General features: G+C 38.7%; 1 protein-coding gene across 14 annotated transcripts in view; it reads right to left on the bottom strand.

The window, feature by feature from the left end:
• Positions 1–17,249, bottom strand: part of fcho2 (FCH and mu domain containing endocytic adaptor 2) — a 66,246-nt gene that overhangs the window by 20,040 nt on the left and 28,957 nt on the right. For 6 of the 14 annotated variants that reach the window (XM_088071510.1, XM_088071512.1, XM_088071515.1 and 3 more), the window contains exons 8-19: positions 14,922–15,018; positions 10,157–10,201; positions 9,913–9,982; positions 9,794–9,818; positions 9,481–9,537; positions 8,617–8,674; positions 8,227–8,402; positions 5,766–5,790; positions 3,661–3,705; positions 2,924–2,963; positions 2,665–2,750; positions 92–175 (exon numbers count right to left, since the gene is read on the bottom strand). In XM_088071510.1, the coding sequence (XP_087927636.1) occupies positions 92–175; positions 2,665–2,750; positions 2,924–2,963; positions 3,661–3,705; positions 5,766–5,790; positions 8,227–8,402; positions 8,617–8,674; positions 9,481–9,537; positions 9,794–9,818; positions 9,913–9,982; positions 10,157–10,201; positions 14,922–15,018 (808 nt within the window). The remainder of the gene's footprint in view (positions 1–91; positions 176–2,664; positions 2,751–2,923; positions 2,964–3,660; positions 3,706–5,765; positions 5,791–8,226; positions 8,403–8,616; positions 8,675–9,480; positions 9,538–9,793; positions 9,819–9,912; positions 9,983–10,156; positions 10,202–14,921; positions 15,019–17,249) is intronic. The other 8 variants (XM_088071511.1, XM_088071521.1, XM_088071523.1 and 5 more) reach the window with 3 other exon arrangements.

Raw genomic sequence — 17,249 nt, 5'->3', positions numbered from 1 at the left:
ACATAAAAACATTTGCCATGCAAAACAAAAGTGGATGAATGCTCCAAACAAGTTTCCATTTCAATCGCTTTCTGGCACACACACATTTTACCTGATGCCTCTGGCAGAAAGACGTCTGAGTCATTCGTCAGAAAAGGTGGAGATGGAGGAATAAAAAGGAGGATAGAGGCAAGGTCTACCAAGAAAAGTTTACATAAATAAAAGAATAAAACATCAAGTATTTTAAACTCAGACAATGACATTATAACAAATCAAAAAACAAAGTAAAAACAAAGTAAAAACAGAAAAAAATGTACAAAAAACATATGACATAATAAATGAAGAAAAAAAAAATCCACACATTTTTACAATCTCTACCTCACTCAGTGTGAGTTTAATGGTTTTAATACCTCACAGACTTGTTAAATGTGTCATGTGTGCATTGGGAGCTGGTGATACTGCTACACTGTACACAGAGAGATTTAACAGGCTGTAAGCAGGGACTTAATTCCCTTCAACGTATCTTAATCAGGGCACTCTACGATGCTCTTTTGACTTCTAAGCCGAGACCTTTGACAGTAACGAGACACTGTTTGACAACATACGTGCCAGTGGGCTTTATAGCCGACCCTTTGACCTCAACTAGGTGCCAATTAACTGTGGATTATGCTTAGCCTAGGCAATGGGTCAGCGCTAATGTCACTCTGTTTAAACACTGGTGTCATGCACGTAAAGCCATGAGAATCCCTTCATCAACACTCAAAGTCAAACAAACACTCAAATGTCTCTTAGAGAAGTATGACTGTAAAGACTTCAAGAAGATTTATGAAACAGAAACTGGAAAATGACTGAATAGACAATCCACAAACCGGGACAGAAAAAGCTGCCATTTTAATTCCCTAAGGGTGAATATTCTGTTGACCTCAGGGGTCACTTTCTTCATTTGGGATTGCCCTGAGTGGAAAGGCTTCCAAATGAGTAGCACAGAAAAATTAACAGATGGAAGGAGACACTACATAGTGTATACAGAGAAGATAAGATAAAGAAATAAAAAGACCAAAAAGGATAGGATTGCTGGCTCAGCTGAGTAAGTGAAAAAAAAGAAAGAAAAAAAAAAAGCTAGCTGCGTGGTTACTCCTTCAAGTAATAATCCTTCAGATTTTCATGAAATCTAACCCCATTTCTCATACTATCTATGGTCTGCATTTGTCTGTAATAGCCATCTTTAAATCTTAAGTGTCTATAAAGTAAGTTTTAATTGGTAGTGGCGGAGTCCGCCACTCCCATGCTGAATTCAGATTGCCTATCTAAACATAAGGATTCACATGAAATTATGTGTGTATGTTTTTGTTTACTCTCTACACTGTGTTATGCAAAGCCTACATTTCCTGTGGCTGCTGCTTAAAAATAAAAGCATTCAACTGGCTAAACAGTGAGGCAGTCATAGACAAAGTGTATTTTTTTACTACGGTGATCGTTTATCAAAAATGCATCTACAAAAGATAAATTTCAGATTTTGCAAGGGAGTGATGAAACACAAAAGAGCAGCCACAGAATTAGATGAGTAGTTTTTCACCTTTAACTTTTCAGAAAGATAACCAACTCCTTTTACTGTGTTCTGCTGTTTTGTTGAAAACTACTTGAACCATGTGCAGCAGGAAGATTGCTGTTCCAATTATTAATGACTGACTTCTTTATATGAACAATTTGCATTTGTTTGGCTGCACTGGAAACAGACACGCCAGCCATTTATCTGTTGTATTTCTAACAAAGTAATTGCTCAAGAGAGCTGCATTTCTTAACCACAGGTTTAACCAAGTCAACCAGGACTAAAATCTTAAGGATTACAACTTTAACCTTTGAAACCTAAATCAAAATCAGATTTTTTGTGCAAATGTTTGATTACGTTCAAAAATATGTAATAAAAAAAAAAAGAAAAAGAAAAAAGAAAGGCAATGAGCAACTTGACAAGAACTGTCCCACAGAGTGCAAGAAATTAGCAAAAGGTGATAAGAAAATTGTCTGTAAATTCGCTAAAAAAGAAAGAAACAAGAGAGATTTAAAAAAAAAAAATGTTGAGAAGTCTTAATTTATAATTAATTTAACTACAGTAGCTAACTGAAATTTTCCTACTGTTTTTTTTTTTTTTTAGCACTTTTTGGTCTCTGTGTGTGTGTGTGTGTGTGTTTATTACTAATTATTACTATTTTTAGTTTTTGAAAGAAATCAAGACAATTTGTTCTGGTTTTGGAGGCCTAAGGGAATTACAGTCACCTCTTAAGCCAGAAACATACTTGCTTTTAACCACGTTTGCATATGCATGATGGTTGCCTCACATATCCTGTGTCCCTGTGGAGCATTGGTTGTGTGCATCCTCATAAATTAGATGCAACACTCACATTAATGGCAGGAGCAGTGAGAGAAACATACTTACCATTGTTCCTGATGTGCTTCATTTAGCACCAAGTTTATTGGTCTACATCTGGTGTGCTGGCTGACTACAGCCGGTGAACTATGTGAATGCATTGTTAAAAAGCAAGCATGTCTCCGGCCTTATAGGTACTACACATTTTGTTAAGGAATACCATATAATAAAAAGAGCATACATGCAATCTTAAATTTTAGAATGAATTGTAGAAATGTATGTGCACAGGAGTCAAGATAAAATTAGGCATTAGGGATTACCTGTTGATGAGGACACAGAGGAAGAGGAGCCTGCTGCGGGAGTCGGCCCAAACGGGTCCAGAGACAGAAGGTCATTGTTGGTCAGTCTGTCAGAGGAGAGAGTGAGAATTACGTCACACTTAAAGTAAAATTTCAAGCAAAAAACAGAACCATTATTCAGTAAAAACAGTCACAAAACATACAAAACAGACAATTTGAATGACATAGATACTGTAAAAATGATGAAAACTGTGGCAGTCATGAGGACTTTTATACATACTCATATGATGTTGGCACTCTGGGTTTTGCCAGCTCATCACCTGCAAAATGAGGAAAACAAACAGAGAAATAAGACCTGCAGCTGCACAGAGTGATGACAGATCATTCACATTCACAGCAATGAAAAAATAAAATAAAAACCCAACACAAGAGGTTTTCACCGATGACTATTCAAGACATTTGCCAAAAATCATGTTTAAACTACATCACACCTTAAACCAGAATTATAAACAGAGATTTTGACTGAGCAAATGAGAACCAGAATCTGCCACAAAAAAGTCATAGAAGTGTATTTGCAGTAACTACTTACTTATTTCTGCCTTACACAAGAAAACATTAAAATCTTACCCAAATACTGCAACTTGAAATGTGTTTTTAATGTAATGGTAACACTTTAAAACAGGGGAGTGATTTTGCAACAAAAAATAAAATCAGGCATGGCTTTTTTTACTTTGTGCCCCTTTCTAAAGTGTTACAACGCATTGCGAAGATCAATAAAAGCAACCTGAAGCAGCACTTAAGCACCAGAGGTAAGAGGAGAGGACCAGAATATAAAACTATACATTTGTGTAAATTCTTAATAATGAACTAAAAGTTTGCAGTGAGAGAACGCAGTGTCAGTGGTGTTAGCGTGTGTCAGCTGGCTGTGTGAAAGGCTCCGATGAGGGCACAGAGATGAAGGCTTTGTGAGGGGAAGGCAGGGCTGTAGGCTAACTGCTGGAGTGAAAACATACTCACCACGACCCTGAGCCTTAGAGCTTAATGTGGATACTCCTGTGATCCCTAAGTGTGTGTAGAGTATACATCTATCAATGCAATACCTTGTGTAAATTGATCTCTGTGTTTCAGAAGCAAAATGTGAATATTATTACCATTTAGCTAAGTACAAAGTATGTGAAAATAACAATACAATATACAATAAATACTTTTTACTCATAAAAAGACTCTCTAGATTTATATTCTATGCTGTTGAGATGCTGTGGTAAACATGATTTTTTTTAAAAAAAATGCAATGATTTGTAAATCTGTGTCGATCATTATTAATGTCAGTAATGTGCATGAAGTAAATGAAATTGTACAGTCCAAAAACAAGATATTTGATATTTATTAGAATAAAGGTAATAGTTGTTTTTGTAAATTCACATTTATTTTCAATTTGATGCTGACTACACGTTCCAAAAGAGTTGGGACAGGAGCACCAAAATAATACTAAAATACAAAACAAACAAACAAACAAAAAAAAACCAAACATTTGGAACATTCCACAAGTTAATTGGTAGTGGGCAATCCTAATATCTTCATAAGATTCAGAGTATATGGAGAAATGACTGCATGTAAGAGGCAGAGCTGAAAACCAAAATTGAATGGTTGTGACCTTTGACGCCTCAGGCAATACTTCATAAAATAACAACATAAATTGAATAAATGATATTACTACATGAGCTCTGGAACACTTTGGAAAACCATTGTCAGTGAACTAAATCAGTCGCTACATCTACAAATGCAAGTGAATTTAAAGTGAAAGCCTGTATCAACTGCTGACTTCTCTGGGCCTGAGCTCATCTGACATTCACTAACACAAAGTTAAAAAAAAGTGCTGTGTTCTGATGAGTCTACATTTCAGATTATTTTTGAAATCATGGACACGGTGTCCTCCAGGCTGAAGACGAAATGCACTCTCAAATCTGTAAAGGTAACATTAAAGCTGAAACAGGTTTTGGAGCAACATATGCTGCTATCAAGATGATGTCTTTTCAGGGGCGTCCCTGCTTATCCAAGCAAGACAATGCCAAACAGCATTCTGTATGAATTATAACAGCGCTGCTTCATAGTAAAAGAGTCTGGGTACAAGGCTGGCCCGCCTGCAGTCCAGACCTGTATTCAATTGAAAATATGTGGCACAGTATGATGAGCAAATGACAACAGAGACCCCGGACTGTTGAGAGACTGAAGTGGTACATTTAACAAAAATGGGAAAAATGTTCATTTTCTGAACTTTAAAAATCCATAGCACTTACTGAGTGTCATTATAAGGAAAGGTGATATCAAGCATTTATAAAAACGCCCGTGTCCGAAACCTTTTGGAACATGTTGCAGGCATCAATTTCAAAATGACTGTATATTTACAAAAAACAAAATAAAACAGTGTTAATTTGAACATAATTTATCTTGTCTTTGTACTATTTTCAATTAAATATATGTTAAACATGACAGTGCTAAACCTGCTTCTGTTCCAGCTTCTTTGGAATGTGTTACAGGCATCAAATTCAGAATGAGTGTATATTTACAAAATCAGTCTTTGTATTGTACTTAACTGAATATAAGTCATAAAGGATTTGCAAATTATTCTTCTATATTTCTATTTTAATTTGTTTGTATTTTTATTTTTACATTTTACACAGCATCCCAACTTCTTTGGAATTGGGGTTGTAAATCTGTATAAACACTTTATTGAGCATGATACATGAACTCTAACTATTCTTAAAGCATTTCTCAAGCACTTTCTCAATAACAAACTTTCTCCAAACTCTGCCAGTTTGCAGAATGGAAAAGATAATTTCTGACATGTCCAAACATAAACAGCCAATTAAGCAATTAATCTTATTTGTACCATGGGAGGGAAATATCCCTCAAGCTCACATTTACAAAAAAGTACAGTTATTTACTTTTTTCTCGGGATGTTAGCTTTGGCTACATTTCTGGATTTTCCTTTTTTAAAACAACCTCTTTAAAAACAACTTGTGCCAAGAAAAATGTAGCTGAGAAGTTGGACAGTCGACCTCCTTCACAGTCATCCAAGCAACACGCAGATACAGAGAGGTCAGATGGAGAAAAATACTCACTGGACTGGTTCCTCCGCATCTGTCCCTGAAAACAAAAACAGACATTAATTAATCAAGGACGCGTGCGACCCACCACGAAGTACTCGATTGTTACTTGCCAGAACTTTGCTCAACTTTTTAGGAAAAAAAAAATTACGTTGGACAAAAGTGACACGACAGAAATGATCCACAAGCTTTTAATAAAGTGAAATGAAGTCCTTTAAAGGTCATCCGGTTTTTCTCAACTTTGTTAAATGCAGCTCAGACTTTTTTAAAATTTAAAATCAATTGAAACATTAAGCCTTAGATAGTGATTGTGCAACAATAAGATTTCAACTATATAAAACACAACGAAAATTGTAGGGAAAAACGATATTATTAAGTATTCCCAGTGGCAGAGGGAATTTTCCACTTCAGAGTTAAAGACAGTAAATCACAGGGCTACTCTCCACTCACACATACCAGACGTTAAACCTAGGGTGAAATATTCAGCGGCGCAAAACCGTTGCATCTCAGCTCGTACAGCGATCTGTCAGGGACAACACAGAGCGTGATCCCGACACTTCACCAACTTCCTACACGGCCTTTTCTTTCTGGACATAAATGTGCCGTGTCATGCTGCGTAACACGAGATCTGCAAGATCCGCTCTCAAGGGTCAGCAACCCGATGGAAACTTAGAGCATCAATATCAATAAAGAATTTATTCGCACAAGGAGAAAGGTGGTGGTGGTGGAGGTGGCGGGGGGAGGGATTGTCAAGGGAGGAGGGGAGAAAAAGAAACAAAATGGGGGTTTAAGGAACACAGCAAAAGCGTTTAACCGCTGTGGAGCTGTGAGGCCAGGGTTTAGTCCCACAGGCGCTAAGCGGCAAATGGGTTCAATTACGGGCTCTTGCTGGCCACACACACACGACTTCCATTGCTATTTCAATAAAGGGAACACCGCAGAGGGAGAACCAAACAGGAGGAGAAATGAAAAAGACAGAAAAATGAGCACCGAGGAGGAAAAAAAAAAGGAAAAGAAAATCTCTAGATAATTCACACCAGATGATGCAACGTTCGTCATCGCGTCGGATGTGTGTTTTAACTTTAATCCAGAACTTTTCGGCAAATATGAAGTAAGAAAAGGGTGTGAAAAAGAAATCTGAACAGACAGAGAGGAAGGCATATATAATCTATTCTGGTATTTAAATACAAATCAGAGACACGGCAGTTGTTTTTTTTTTTTGTACTTTTTAAGATGAGAAAGCAATTGTGGGTTTTCGTCCCGACAACAAACCAAATTGCAATGAACAAAAGTCAAAAGTTTAAAGGAGAACTCCTGAATCTTGTTACATGAACTGGAAAAAAAAACATCCTACATAAAACTACCTCTATAAACTTTTAACTTTTATTTATCGGTTGTTCCTATGGTGGGGAAAAAAAAGGAGGAAAACATTTGCAAAAACTCGGCAACTAACCCCATAAAGTATTCATAAATAACCACAACAGAGTCCTGTCTAGAACAAGTGGGCTCCAATAAAACCAAAAGAGTGAAAGCAAACAAAGAAAAAGGAGGAAAAAAGAGAGAGGTACAACATAAACAGGGAGGAGGAACAGCGGTCAGAGCGGAGGGAGAGGCTGAGAGAGAGAGAGAGAGAGAGAGAAGATGCCGTGACATTAACGTGCAGCCTGGGAGCGCGGCGGGTGAAACCCACTCGACCCCCTTTGCAACACTGAGCGTGCCCTTTCAGGCGCTCCACAACAACATTAACAACAACAACAGCTCAGTGCACACACACACACACACTGCATGTTTGCACACAAGCAGTAGTGGTTTTAAATTTTAATGGCAGCGGGCTATTTTCATAGAGCCAAGGAGAGTGATTCAGAGATTGAGTGATGGTGAGGGACGAGGAGCTGAATGAAGGGCTCCATGACTGAGGTCACAGATCAGACTGGGCTCTGTGTGTGTGTTTGTGTGTGTGAGTGTGTGTTTGTAAGTTGCCGCAAAGCATTCCCAAAAGTGGCTACAAGGAGGGCAGTGTGCATGTGTGCGATTCCACAGTAAAAGCCAACAATATCAATTTCTTAACTCAGAAATTATTGTTTCTGAGTTCTTGATATTTCTTTTTCGAAAAAAAAGAAAAGAAAAAAAAATATCACAAGGTTGTTTGACATGAAAATGAATTCAAAGTAAAGACAAGCCATGAAATGTGTGCAAACAGGAACCTCGGCAGCCAATCAGGCGTGTGAAATAAATTAAATACAATACGCACATCTTTCCAATGCAAATAAAAAGGCTCCAAAAAAAGAGACTAACAGCATGTACAAGAGGGAAAGGACGGTTCAATGTACCCAAACAGAGGTTAGATATTCTTCTGTTGCCCTCTAGTGTTGCACAGGCTGAGCAAACTCCTGCTGCAGCAGAGCAGGACAGCAACAGGTTTTTTTGGGATTTTTTAGGATTTGGTGTGTTTTTTGAGTGCTGCGTGAAGCCTTACCGAGGTCGACGGCGACAGGATGATGTTCCCGATGGAGGCTTTTAGCTCGTCGATGGTGGCTTGGTTCTGGTGCGTGCCGTTGTTTGGCTTGACGGGCTTGATTTCTACTTTGAACTTCCTGGGCTCATCTTCATCCTCCGAGTCGCTGGACGAATAGAAGGAATTCTCTTTGGCATGTGAGCAAAAAAATGAAAGTTAAGGAGACAACAGAGCAGACAAGGAGGAAGAGAGACAGAGAGAGAGATCATGTACAGTTCATTTTTATTTAGCCCTGGCCTCAGGCCGCAGACGGGTGTGAACGGCATGACAAATAGTAGCAGATCCTCGATGTGTTATTAGCTGGACGGAGCCTCGAAGTGTGAACAGCATGAGGACAAGTGAAAAGGATATCGTTTTCATTTGCTTCCGGTCTGATACAGAAGCCCTCGGCATCAACTTGGGGAACATTCTACAAACAGAAACAGAAAAAAAACATTTTTAAAATCAAACTTACTGAAGTAACACAAGCTTATAAAAAGGTTCTGTATGTGTTTCCTTTATAAATAGATTTTAAAGCATCTAAATGATAACTGAATTTTAAGACTTACAGTTTGAAAAAAAGTTTGTTTTTTTTTTAAATTACATTTAAATTGACATTTTAGTCAAAGTTTAGGCGAGAAATTCTTCAAACTGCTTTAAATTTATAAGTGTTTGCTGTTGGCAGGAGTTGGTTTAAATTGTTGGGTCTCAGTTAATTTAAAAAATATGATCTTAATCTGCTCTGTATGAAAAGTGTCCTGTGATAACTTTTGTTATAATTTGGCCCAACATGAATAAAAATGTACTTGTATTAAAATTAGCAAATGCATGTAATATTATACAATTCAAAACAGGCCAATTAAATTAACCATTTAAAAGTGCTTGCTGCGGTTTCAATCATTCATTTTTCTTTACATATTAGCATATGAGTATGACTTCCTAACACTAAATTTTGACGTCAGATCTTTTTCAAAACTTAAACTTCATGAGGTTATTTTTTAGTTGTTTGTGTTTTATTCTAATCTGTATTTTCTTATTGTCTTCGAAGTTAGGGGATTACATGCAGATTATGTAGTTTATTGATGAATAGAAAAGTTCCTTTTTTTATTTTTTTATTTTTTATTTCTGTATTTTTTTTCAAATTTCTATATGATGATAAAATGTATTCGTTTAATGTGACATATATAAAAAGGTATAAAAAATAGGATTAACTCTGTGTGTGTGTGTGTTGCTCACAGCATTCTGGATGTCTATGGCCCCGTAGTATCCGGGGGGAGCACCGTTGGCAGTATTCTACAAGCACAAACAGAGAGAAATGAATGAATGAATGAATGATTGAATAAATGAATGAGTGACTGAATGAATAAATGAGCAAATCTACAAAACAAACAGGAGGGAGGGAACAGAGGGAGAGAATGAAAGGAGCAAGGATCTTTTCCACCTCCTCCTGTCAGAAATCCAAATAGCATGCAAAGCTGAGATATGATCTGAATTGTCAACACAAATTAAGAGATAACCCTTTTTCTTTTTGGATAAAAATCATACTCACAGCAGCTTCAACTTCTGTAGACTCTCTGCAGGACAGAATAGTCACATCATGGTGAAAAGGTCTTTTTACAGGAGAGAAAATTGTGTTTGTGGACTAAAGATGCACACGTCTTTACTCACGTGGAGTCTGTGTCTTTGTCTTTCCTGCGACCTGGGATGCCAAATGGTTTTCTCTTTCTAGGTTTGGCACCTTAACACACACAAAAAAAAGCATTTTTCAACCATAGATTAAAAAAAAAAAAATGTTCTTGATCCCAATATCAAAAACATGAATTTTTAACTTGCTTTAAACTCTTTTTTTTTTTTTTGCATTTTTTTAATTCATATCTTTCTCTTATATCTTTAATTTTGTAAACATCCTTACCTTCAGTAGCAATAGCTGTATTGCACTCCTCAAACTCAATGGGTCCTAATGAGACAAAAAAACCTTTTTAGGTTCATTTGGCATAGAAAGGGTCAATGACCCACTGCTGTGAATGCCGTGAATGTACATCACGCAATAATCACACACACACACACACACACACACACACACACACACACACACACACACACACACACACACACACACACACACACACACACAAACACACACACACAAAACACACACACACTTTGGCCAACACACAACATGCAGTCTGGCGTGCCATACAGAGTGTGTATACAAACAGGGCGAGGGCTGGTCCCAGAGGGCAGACAGGGTCAATAGCGGAGTCAACTGTGTGTCTGGTGGCCCTCACAGAGACGTGACACTTAGCTCTTGGGGACGCAAAGACTACTCTACAGCACAGAGCCTTCCTCAAAGAGACACAGACAAAACCCAATGGGGACATGAGAATCAACACACTTTAAATTCTAGCTTTGATAAAATTCCTTGAAAAATATCGATATTCAATGCAATTTTTCTTATGCCACAATTGACATTTTGGGCGTACAATTGAAAAATTCTAATTGGAAGATGTCAATAACAAGACTTTAACATGACACCTTTCCTATTCTTGGTTAGAAACAAATCAGCAGAACGACTGTGGTAAACATTAAGAGTAAGAGAAAGCCAAAAAAGGGCACCCATGTATCAATACTGCAGAAAATGACTATTGAAATTGTCTTAAATATTTCGATATGTATCAATATTAGGGTTTTAACAACACATGTATTTGTATTGAACTGTTCAACATGAGGCTTACAGTTCAGTTCGCATCACAAACCGAGCGATTCTTGGAACTAATCCTATTAAATTTGAAAAAATAAAATATACAGTTTTAATTGTGTTCAATATCATCAGTGCCACTGCAATCAACAGGCTAGCCCACACGACGGAACAGGCAACATGCTGTCTGCCCCTCCCACCCAAAACCATCACATATGGTGTTTGGAGGTCTGGCTGTGAATTATGAGAGCGATGAGGAAAGAGTGATGGATAAAAACTAAACGGTATGTTGCATCTGCTACACAACATCACTGGAAAAGTTCAAACATGTCAACTCTTTCACGCTGACATCACCCACATGTGTCGATAGGTAGAGCTAAAAAAAAATAGGGAGCAACACAAACTTCATATGGTAATGTCATCCTAGCAGCATTAAGACAGCCATTTCTGAGTTTTTTTTTCTGTTAAGTGCTTGTGTGTCCCTTTCTGTGTCTCCTCTCTAAACTCAGAGTTTTTTGCAGGTCTATGAATGCAGCGCAGGCAGAGCTCTCCAGGAGTTCCTTTTTTCCTCAGCTGCAGTTTGTGACTAGCAGGTTTGACTTTTAGACCCAGCAGAAAGAACGATTAAGTTTCTCTTTTAGTGTGCCTGACGTTCGGCTGCTCTGCACTCCAAGAGTGTGGCAAATGATTAATGGAACGGTATTACATCTCAATGAATGAGGAACAGCTCCAAAAAATAGAAAATCTATTTTTATATTTTTTGAAATTTCTCTAGCATTTCAGACACAGATTTGCCAACTAAAATACTACATTTAATATTTTATAAGGAGCTGTTTTTATTTTATATGCCGCTAAGAACATTAAGTCAAAGTCAAAAAAGATCTTACTTTATGATATTAGTGTTAATAAATACAAAATTAAATATAAGATTTATCTGGCATTTATACTTCAAAAATGTACTTTTATCAAATACTGTGACACCACTTTCTCGTAAGGAACCAAACCATGAATTCTGAGAACTGTTACACTCCTAATCGATAAATTGATGTTTTTTTAACAACACTACTACAGTCCTAAACCAATTCTACACTCCACAGGAGCCTCGGTGCTCACAGCAAACAGCAGGTAAGAAGACTAAACTGAGATGAAACTAAAGCCCCCCACACTGGACACGCAAAGTCACTAACCCTATTACAATAAGACAAACAAGTCCGAGATCACATGCAGCAAAGTGTTTAAAGCCACACAGGACAAATCTGCTCTCAGGCTTAAAGATGCCCTTCTCTCTCTGGCATGCAAAAATTAGCTGGAAACAAACAACACACTGTAGATGAAACAAACACACAAACATACAGAGCCACTGAAACAACCAAGACAACCTTGATTAATAGATTGAACCAACAAATTGTCGTATCTTTTCCAGCCAACAGGCGCAATATCACTCGGAGCACAACCAGCCGTGGATGTATCTTGACAAAAAATAACATTGCTTTTGGTTATTTAGATCCATCATTCAAACGATGAGAAAACGGCGAGAAACAACAGACTTTACACTTAATTTAATGCTCATCAATTATACACATTCACCTCCCGAGGCCCTGCACTCGGATTGTCACGCTTCAAATGTGCCTCCGGAAACATTTACGGAGGCTTTTCAAAAGGGGGACGGTGCCTTAAACATACACATGCTCACACAAACACACACACACACACACACACACACACACACACACACACACGCTGAAAGCTGTAGAAAAAACCAGAGGCAGGGCATGCAATGAGTGTGCATGTCAATCAGAGACATCCGGGAGGCTGGGCTGTTAGAGTTGTGTGATGCTGTTATGTATTAGAAAGAGACACCTCAAGTATATAATCAAAGAAAGTGAAATCATTTAATCCACGTAAAATGATTCAGCTGATCCAGATGAGTCCAGATAGACACAGATAGACTGCGTATAACTAGAAAGTTTAATAGCTTGTAAGATAAGCAGGACACAGAGAGAGAGAGAGAGAGAGAGATAGGGCAGGACCCTCTGGCAATATTTCCGATACACTAACATGCCTTGACCTGAAAACAACAAAGCTAATGATATTTTAACTCAGAACGTATACAGTAGCAGCAGTCCATTGCGCTCTCCCCAGAGGATGCCAGTCGCGAGCAGAATTGACGCATTGTTTGGCGTGTGCAACGCTGAGTGAAGCGCAGGGAAGCGGCGAGTCACGAGAGGCATGCATCACGCCAAGTGAAGTGGATAAAGTACACCAATGACCGATCTACTCTACTGTGCAATATCAGGCCTCTTCACCGCCGGCGAACACACAGCGACGGCACGAACCACTGTTTGTGTGTGCACGAGAGGAGAGTCTCATGCCAATCAAAACAAAATTGGTATGCTCATTCAAGAACTTTCTCTCATGGGAGGAGAGTTGTTTCCCCATTGGGTCAGTGCGCTGAGATAAAACAGGTGAGAGTATTTTAACTCATGAGGTGTGTCTTTTTCCCGGAGAGGAAGCTCGCCATCATTATCTCATTTGACATCATCTTTCATGAAATGCATCAGCTGGAGATATTGTCAAACAAAAGTAATGAAAAAGGACCCAGAAAAGGGGGGGGGAAATGACTGGAAAATTACACACTGCGTTCTTTTATTTGAGCTCTGGGATGTTTAACAAATGCTGTGGGTGTACGTAAGGCCCGGGCAGAGCATGAACTCTTTGCCGCGAGCATCCTGCGATTGCATCTGACAATATTTATGCACACCAACTGCAAAAAAAGTCTAAACACCAGACACATGAATATTACCTAAATCTGGGCAGACATTAGGAACTGTTTAAACATCTCCTAAACAGACAGACGACTTTGTTTATACAGGGGAAGATGTTTCTTTTCTTTCTACTCTCTGTGAGGGAAGCATGCAGTCACGCATGAGCGGAGAATGGTTTTTTAAATTGCATATGCTTCACATGGCACTGGGAGTGGGAGAGGGGCGGAGGGGGGTTTGCGTGTCTGGCCCGCCGCCAGTTGACAGCTCAGCTGGATATCGTTGAACACTCCGAACCCCCCTGCCTCGCAGCGTGTCACTTTGGGATTGTTTCCGCAATAGAAAGTTTATTCAACCTCTCTCTCTCTAAAGGCACTGGACCGGCCATCCGTTCAGCTATTTAATCAGGGGACAGACAGGTTATTTTTCTGACAGGGCCGGGGCTGCTGCGCAATCCCTAATGAACAGCTTGATACGGGAGGAATTTTCTGACCGTTTTTTTAGCCTCAATTAATTCTGCTGTCCAAACAAATGAAGGCCACCACTCCTTGGACGCAGCGTCTGGACACAGGGATCACCATTTGTGTACACACAAACACAGCGGAGGTGAACCCTTTGTGTCTGTGACCTGACGTAATGTAGTACAAGTACAGGGACTGGTGAAGTAATTGGATATTTGGGAGACAACTTAAGAATGTTTTACACTCTGATTAATGCCTGTAAAAGTAAAAACGGTATAAAAAGTAAAGAAAAATTCAAAGCTGCTGCGATAACTGCGAGAGTAACTGTCAATGAATGAGCTGCGAGCGTGTGTGTGTGTGAAAAAGAGGGAGGTGAGGGGGGTAGAGCCGAAGGAGTCTGAGGAGTATTCCCTTGATTATTGTGGCATGGCAAAGTTTACACAAGAGTCATTGTTGAGCTCTGACCTCCTGAAAAGGTTGGTTCTGCCTGCTTAGTCTGCGAGCACAGCAAAGCCCCCTCTGTGTCACATGCTTACTGGAATGCCAAGCCTGCCTACCTTTACAGCAGATTACTATGATTGACTCTGATGGCCCTCTCTTACTTCTAATTGCCCCTCTCTTTACACCCCAACCCTCCCCACAAGGCAGGAGCAGGCAGAAGGCCCGCTCCCCTGACCATTCATTTATTTATGCACAACACAGACACTGAAAAACAGTTGTTATTAGAATTTAATATGTATGACTCCAGGGGCTCACCTGGTCTCTCCTTGCCCGTTCCTTTGCTCTCGGCCAGTTTGTGTATTAAACTCTCCACTGAGGTGTTCTCGATGTTCCTCACAAATTCATGGTGGACCTACAAAATCCAAAACAATGCATCACAGTTACTTAGAACAGTAACTTGGAAATTTAAAGGGACAGTTTGAATTTTTGGAAATGATGCTGTATGGGTCACTTATCCAGGGTAAGTGTGTTACATATGGTAGATGTCAGTTGGCACGCCCCAAGTTTTGAGAGGCAGGCTGGAAAACCCACACATAAGCTGAGCAACCTGCTGCTGTGGATGGGGGCCAGCAACAAAACATGTTTTAAACTACCTAAAAAAGTTCTACTTATAAACAATAAATATCAGTTCAAGTGTATGCTATAGTTAGAATATTTTTTAATTGCTTACCTTGCAAGCTGCAATTTCTGACGGGACACTAAAGCTGTTATGGCGTTATTATCTTCAAAGCCGGACTCCATTGAGAAAAACAATAATTTACTCACTGAAAACAGAAGCTGCTGGTCTCCTGCTACCTCGATCAGTTCACTTGTAGATATTATTGTAAGAATTTGGCGTTTAAAAGGGTTCCTTCAGAGTTACAGAAGTCGCACAATAACAGAAACAAACTAACCAATCAATCCACCAGTAGATCAGCAGCTCCTGTAATCAACAAGCTAAACTGACTGTTTTTGTCAATGGAGTCTGGTGGTTTTGAAGAAAGCATTTATAACAGCTTCCGTTCCCTGTCAGAAAAGGCTGCCTGGCAAGTTAGAGCAGTAAAAAATAGTCCTAATATCTTAAACTTAGACAGATATAGATTTTTTTAGGTGGCTGAAATACATTTTACTGCTGGCCCCCATCCACAGCAGAAAATGTTTTTACATCCATGGCGGTACCCCTGCCTGCTTCTCCAAACTGGAGGTGTGCTGACCAACATCTACTTTATGTAATGCACTGACTATGTATAAGTATCTTATAAAACACCACTTCAAATCTGAACTCTCCCTATAAGGGAGCTGTTGGAAAATGCACACAAGAAAACAAGTCAAACTGCAGCAGAGTCTGGTAAATTTTTGATTCATTTAGTGCTGGGTTGAGAATTTACCCAGTTAATTGTTCGATTTATGTATCATTTATACTCACCACAATCAATTAATGAAAACATTTATTTTGGGTCATTTACTGTGGTCCAATTCCCTTACAGAAAATGTGATGATTACCAGTACTCAACGCTCAACAGAAGTGTTTAACCAAGTGAGAATAACATTCAAACTCGCCAGCAAAGATGGAACACATAGTAAATATTACATTGCAGCTTGCCATGTACTGAGTCCCACTGAAGAATGAGATGTTTTCATTTAATTTACTTTGATGCTGGTACAGTAAAAGTAAAATAAAAAAAGTTTTGTAGCTGCAATAAACTGTCTTAATTTGTTAATACCAGCACACTGTATCCTGTTAGGTGCAGTCATTCTATATTGTGTTTACTGACAAGTTAAATTTGCAATAAGTGAAATCCTTTAAGCTGAAGGAGATGTACAAATCGCTATGCTGTGTTGATGTTATTGGGTTGTTTTTTTTTCCCACTTGGATTAGTCTTTCCTGTACATGCCAATATAATTGCTTGTTATATATGTAAAGTATTCGTCCTTAGTTGGGATGAATGCAGTCAGATAAGCTAGTGTTGCAGGCTGACATTAAAAGGGAGCTACACCCACTTTCAAAATTCATATATGTTATTCCCATGGTCAAAGATAGTCCAAAAATATTAGTGAACATGACCAACTCTGTCCCAAATCCAAAAACTAAAGTGCTAAAACTCAAATTTGTGATCGAAAATAAATGGGGAAAGATGTTCTAGATGACACAGAGAGCCGCCGGGGGAATGTACTAAGTATATGGAGACGTTTTCTGTTTCAGAACTGAGAACACTACAACAGAGGGTATTAAAAAGAGTATAAAAAAGAAAACTAACTTTCTGTTGGTCCACAAAATCAGACTCCAATTCATTGTCTATGAAGCACCTTGATGACATCACAAGTTTGAGACTGGCTTCTCTGGTTTCTGGCTTTGAGAGAGAGTAGCTCATGCTCACAAATATTGATTAAACTTTTCTCGGCAACGGAAATTCTTAATTTAGGTGGTGTTCCTCTTTAAATGTATTGTTCTGACTGTGTGAGACTTTTGTAATATTAGTCTATGTCATACTATACAAGCAAGCATTAGTATCAAATGTTGTTTATGACATACAGGACTGGAGACAAATGCAGTCTGTTGCTGTTACATCTTCCTGTGACTACCACTGCTTTGCCTTTTGTTGG

This window comes from Plectropomus leopardus, chromosome 20, assembly GCF_026936395.1.
Source record: "Plectropomus leopardus strain MGB_pleo_1.0 chromosome 20, ASM2693639v1, whole genome shotgun sequence".
Classification (NCBI taxonomy): Eukaryota; Metazoa; Chordata; class Actinopteri; order Perciformes; family Serranidae; genus Plectropomus; species Plectropomus leopardus.
Note: the sequence above shows the minus strand (reverse complement) of the source record. Positions and strands in the feature narration are given on the sequence as shown.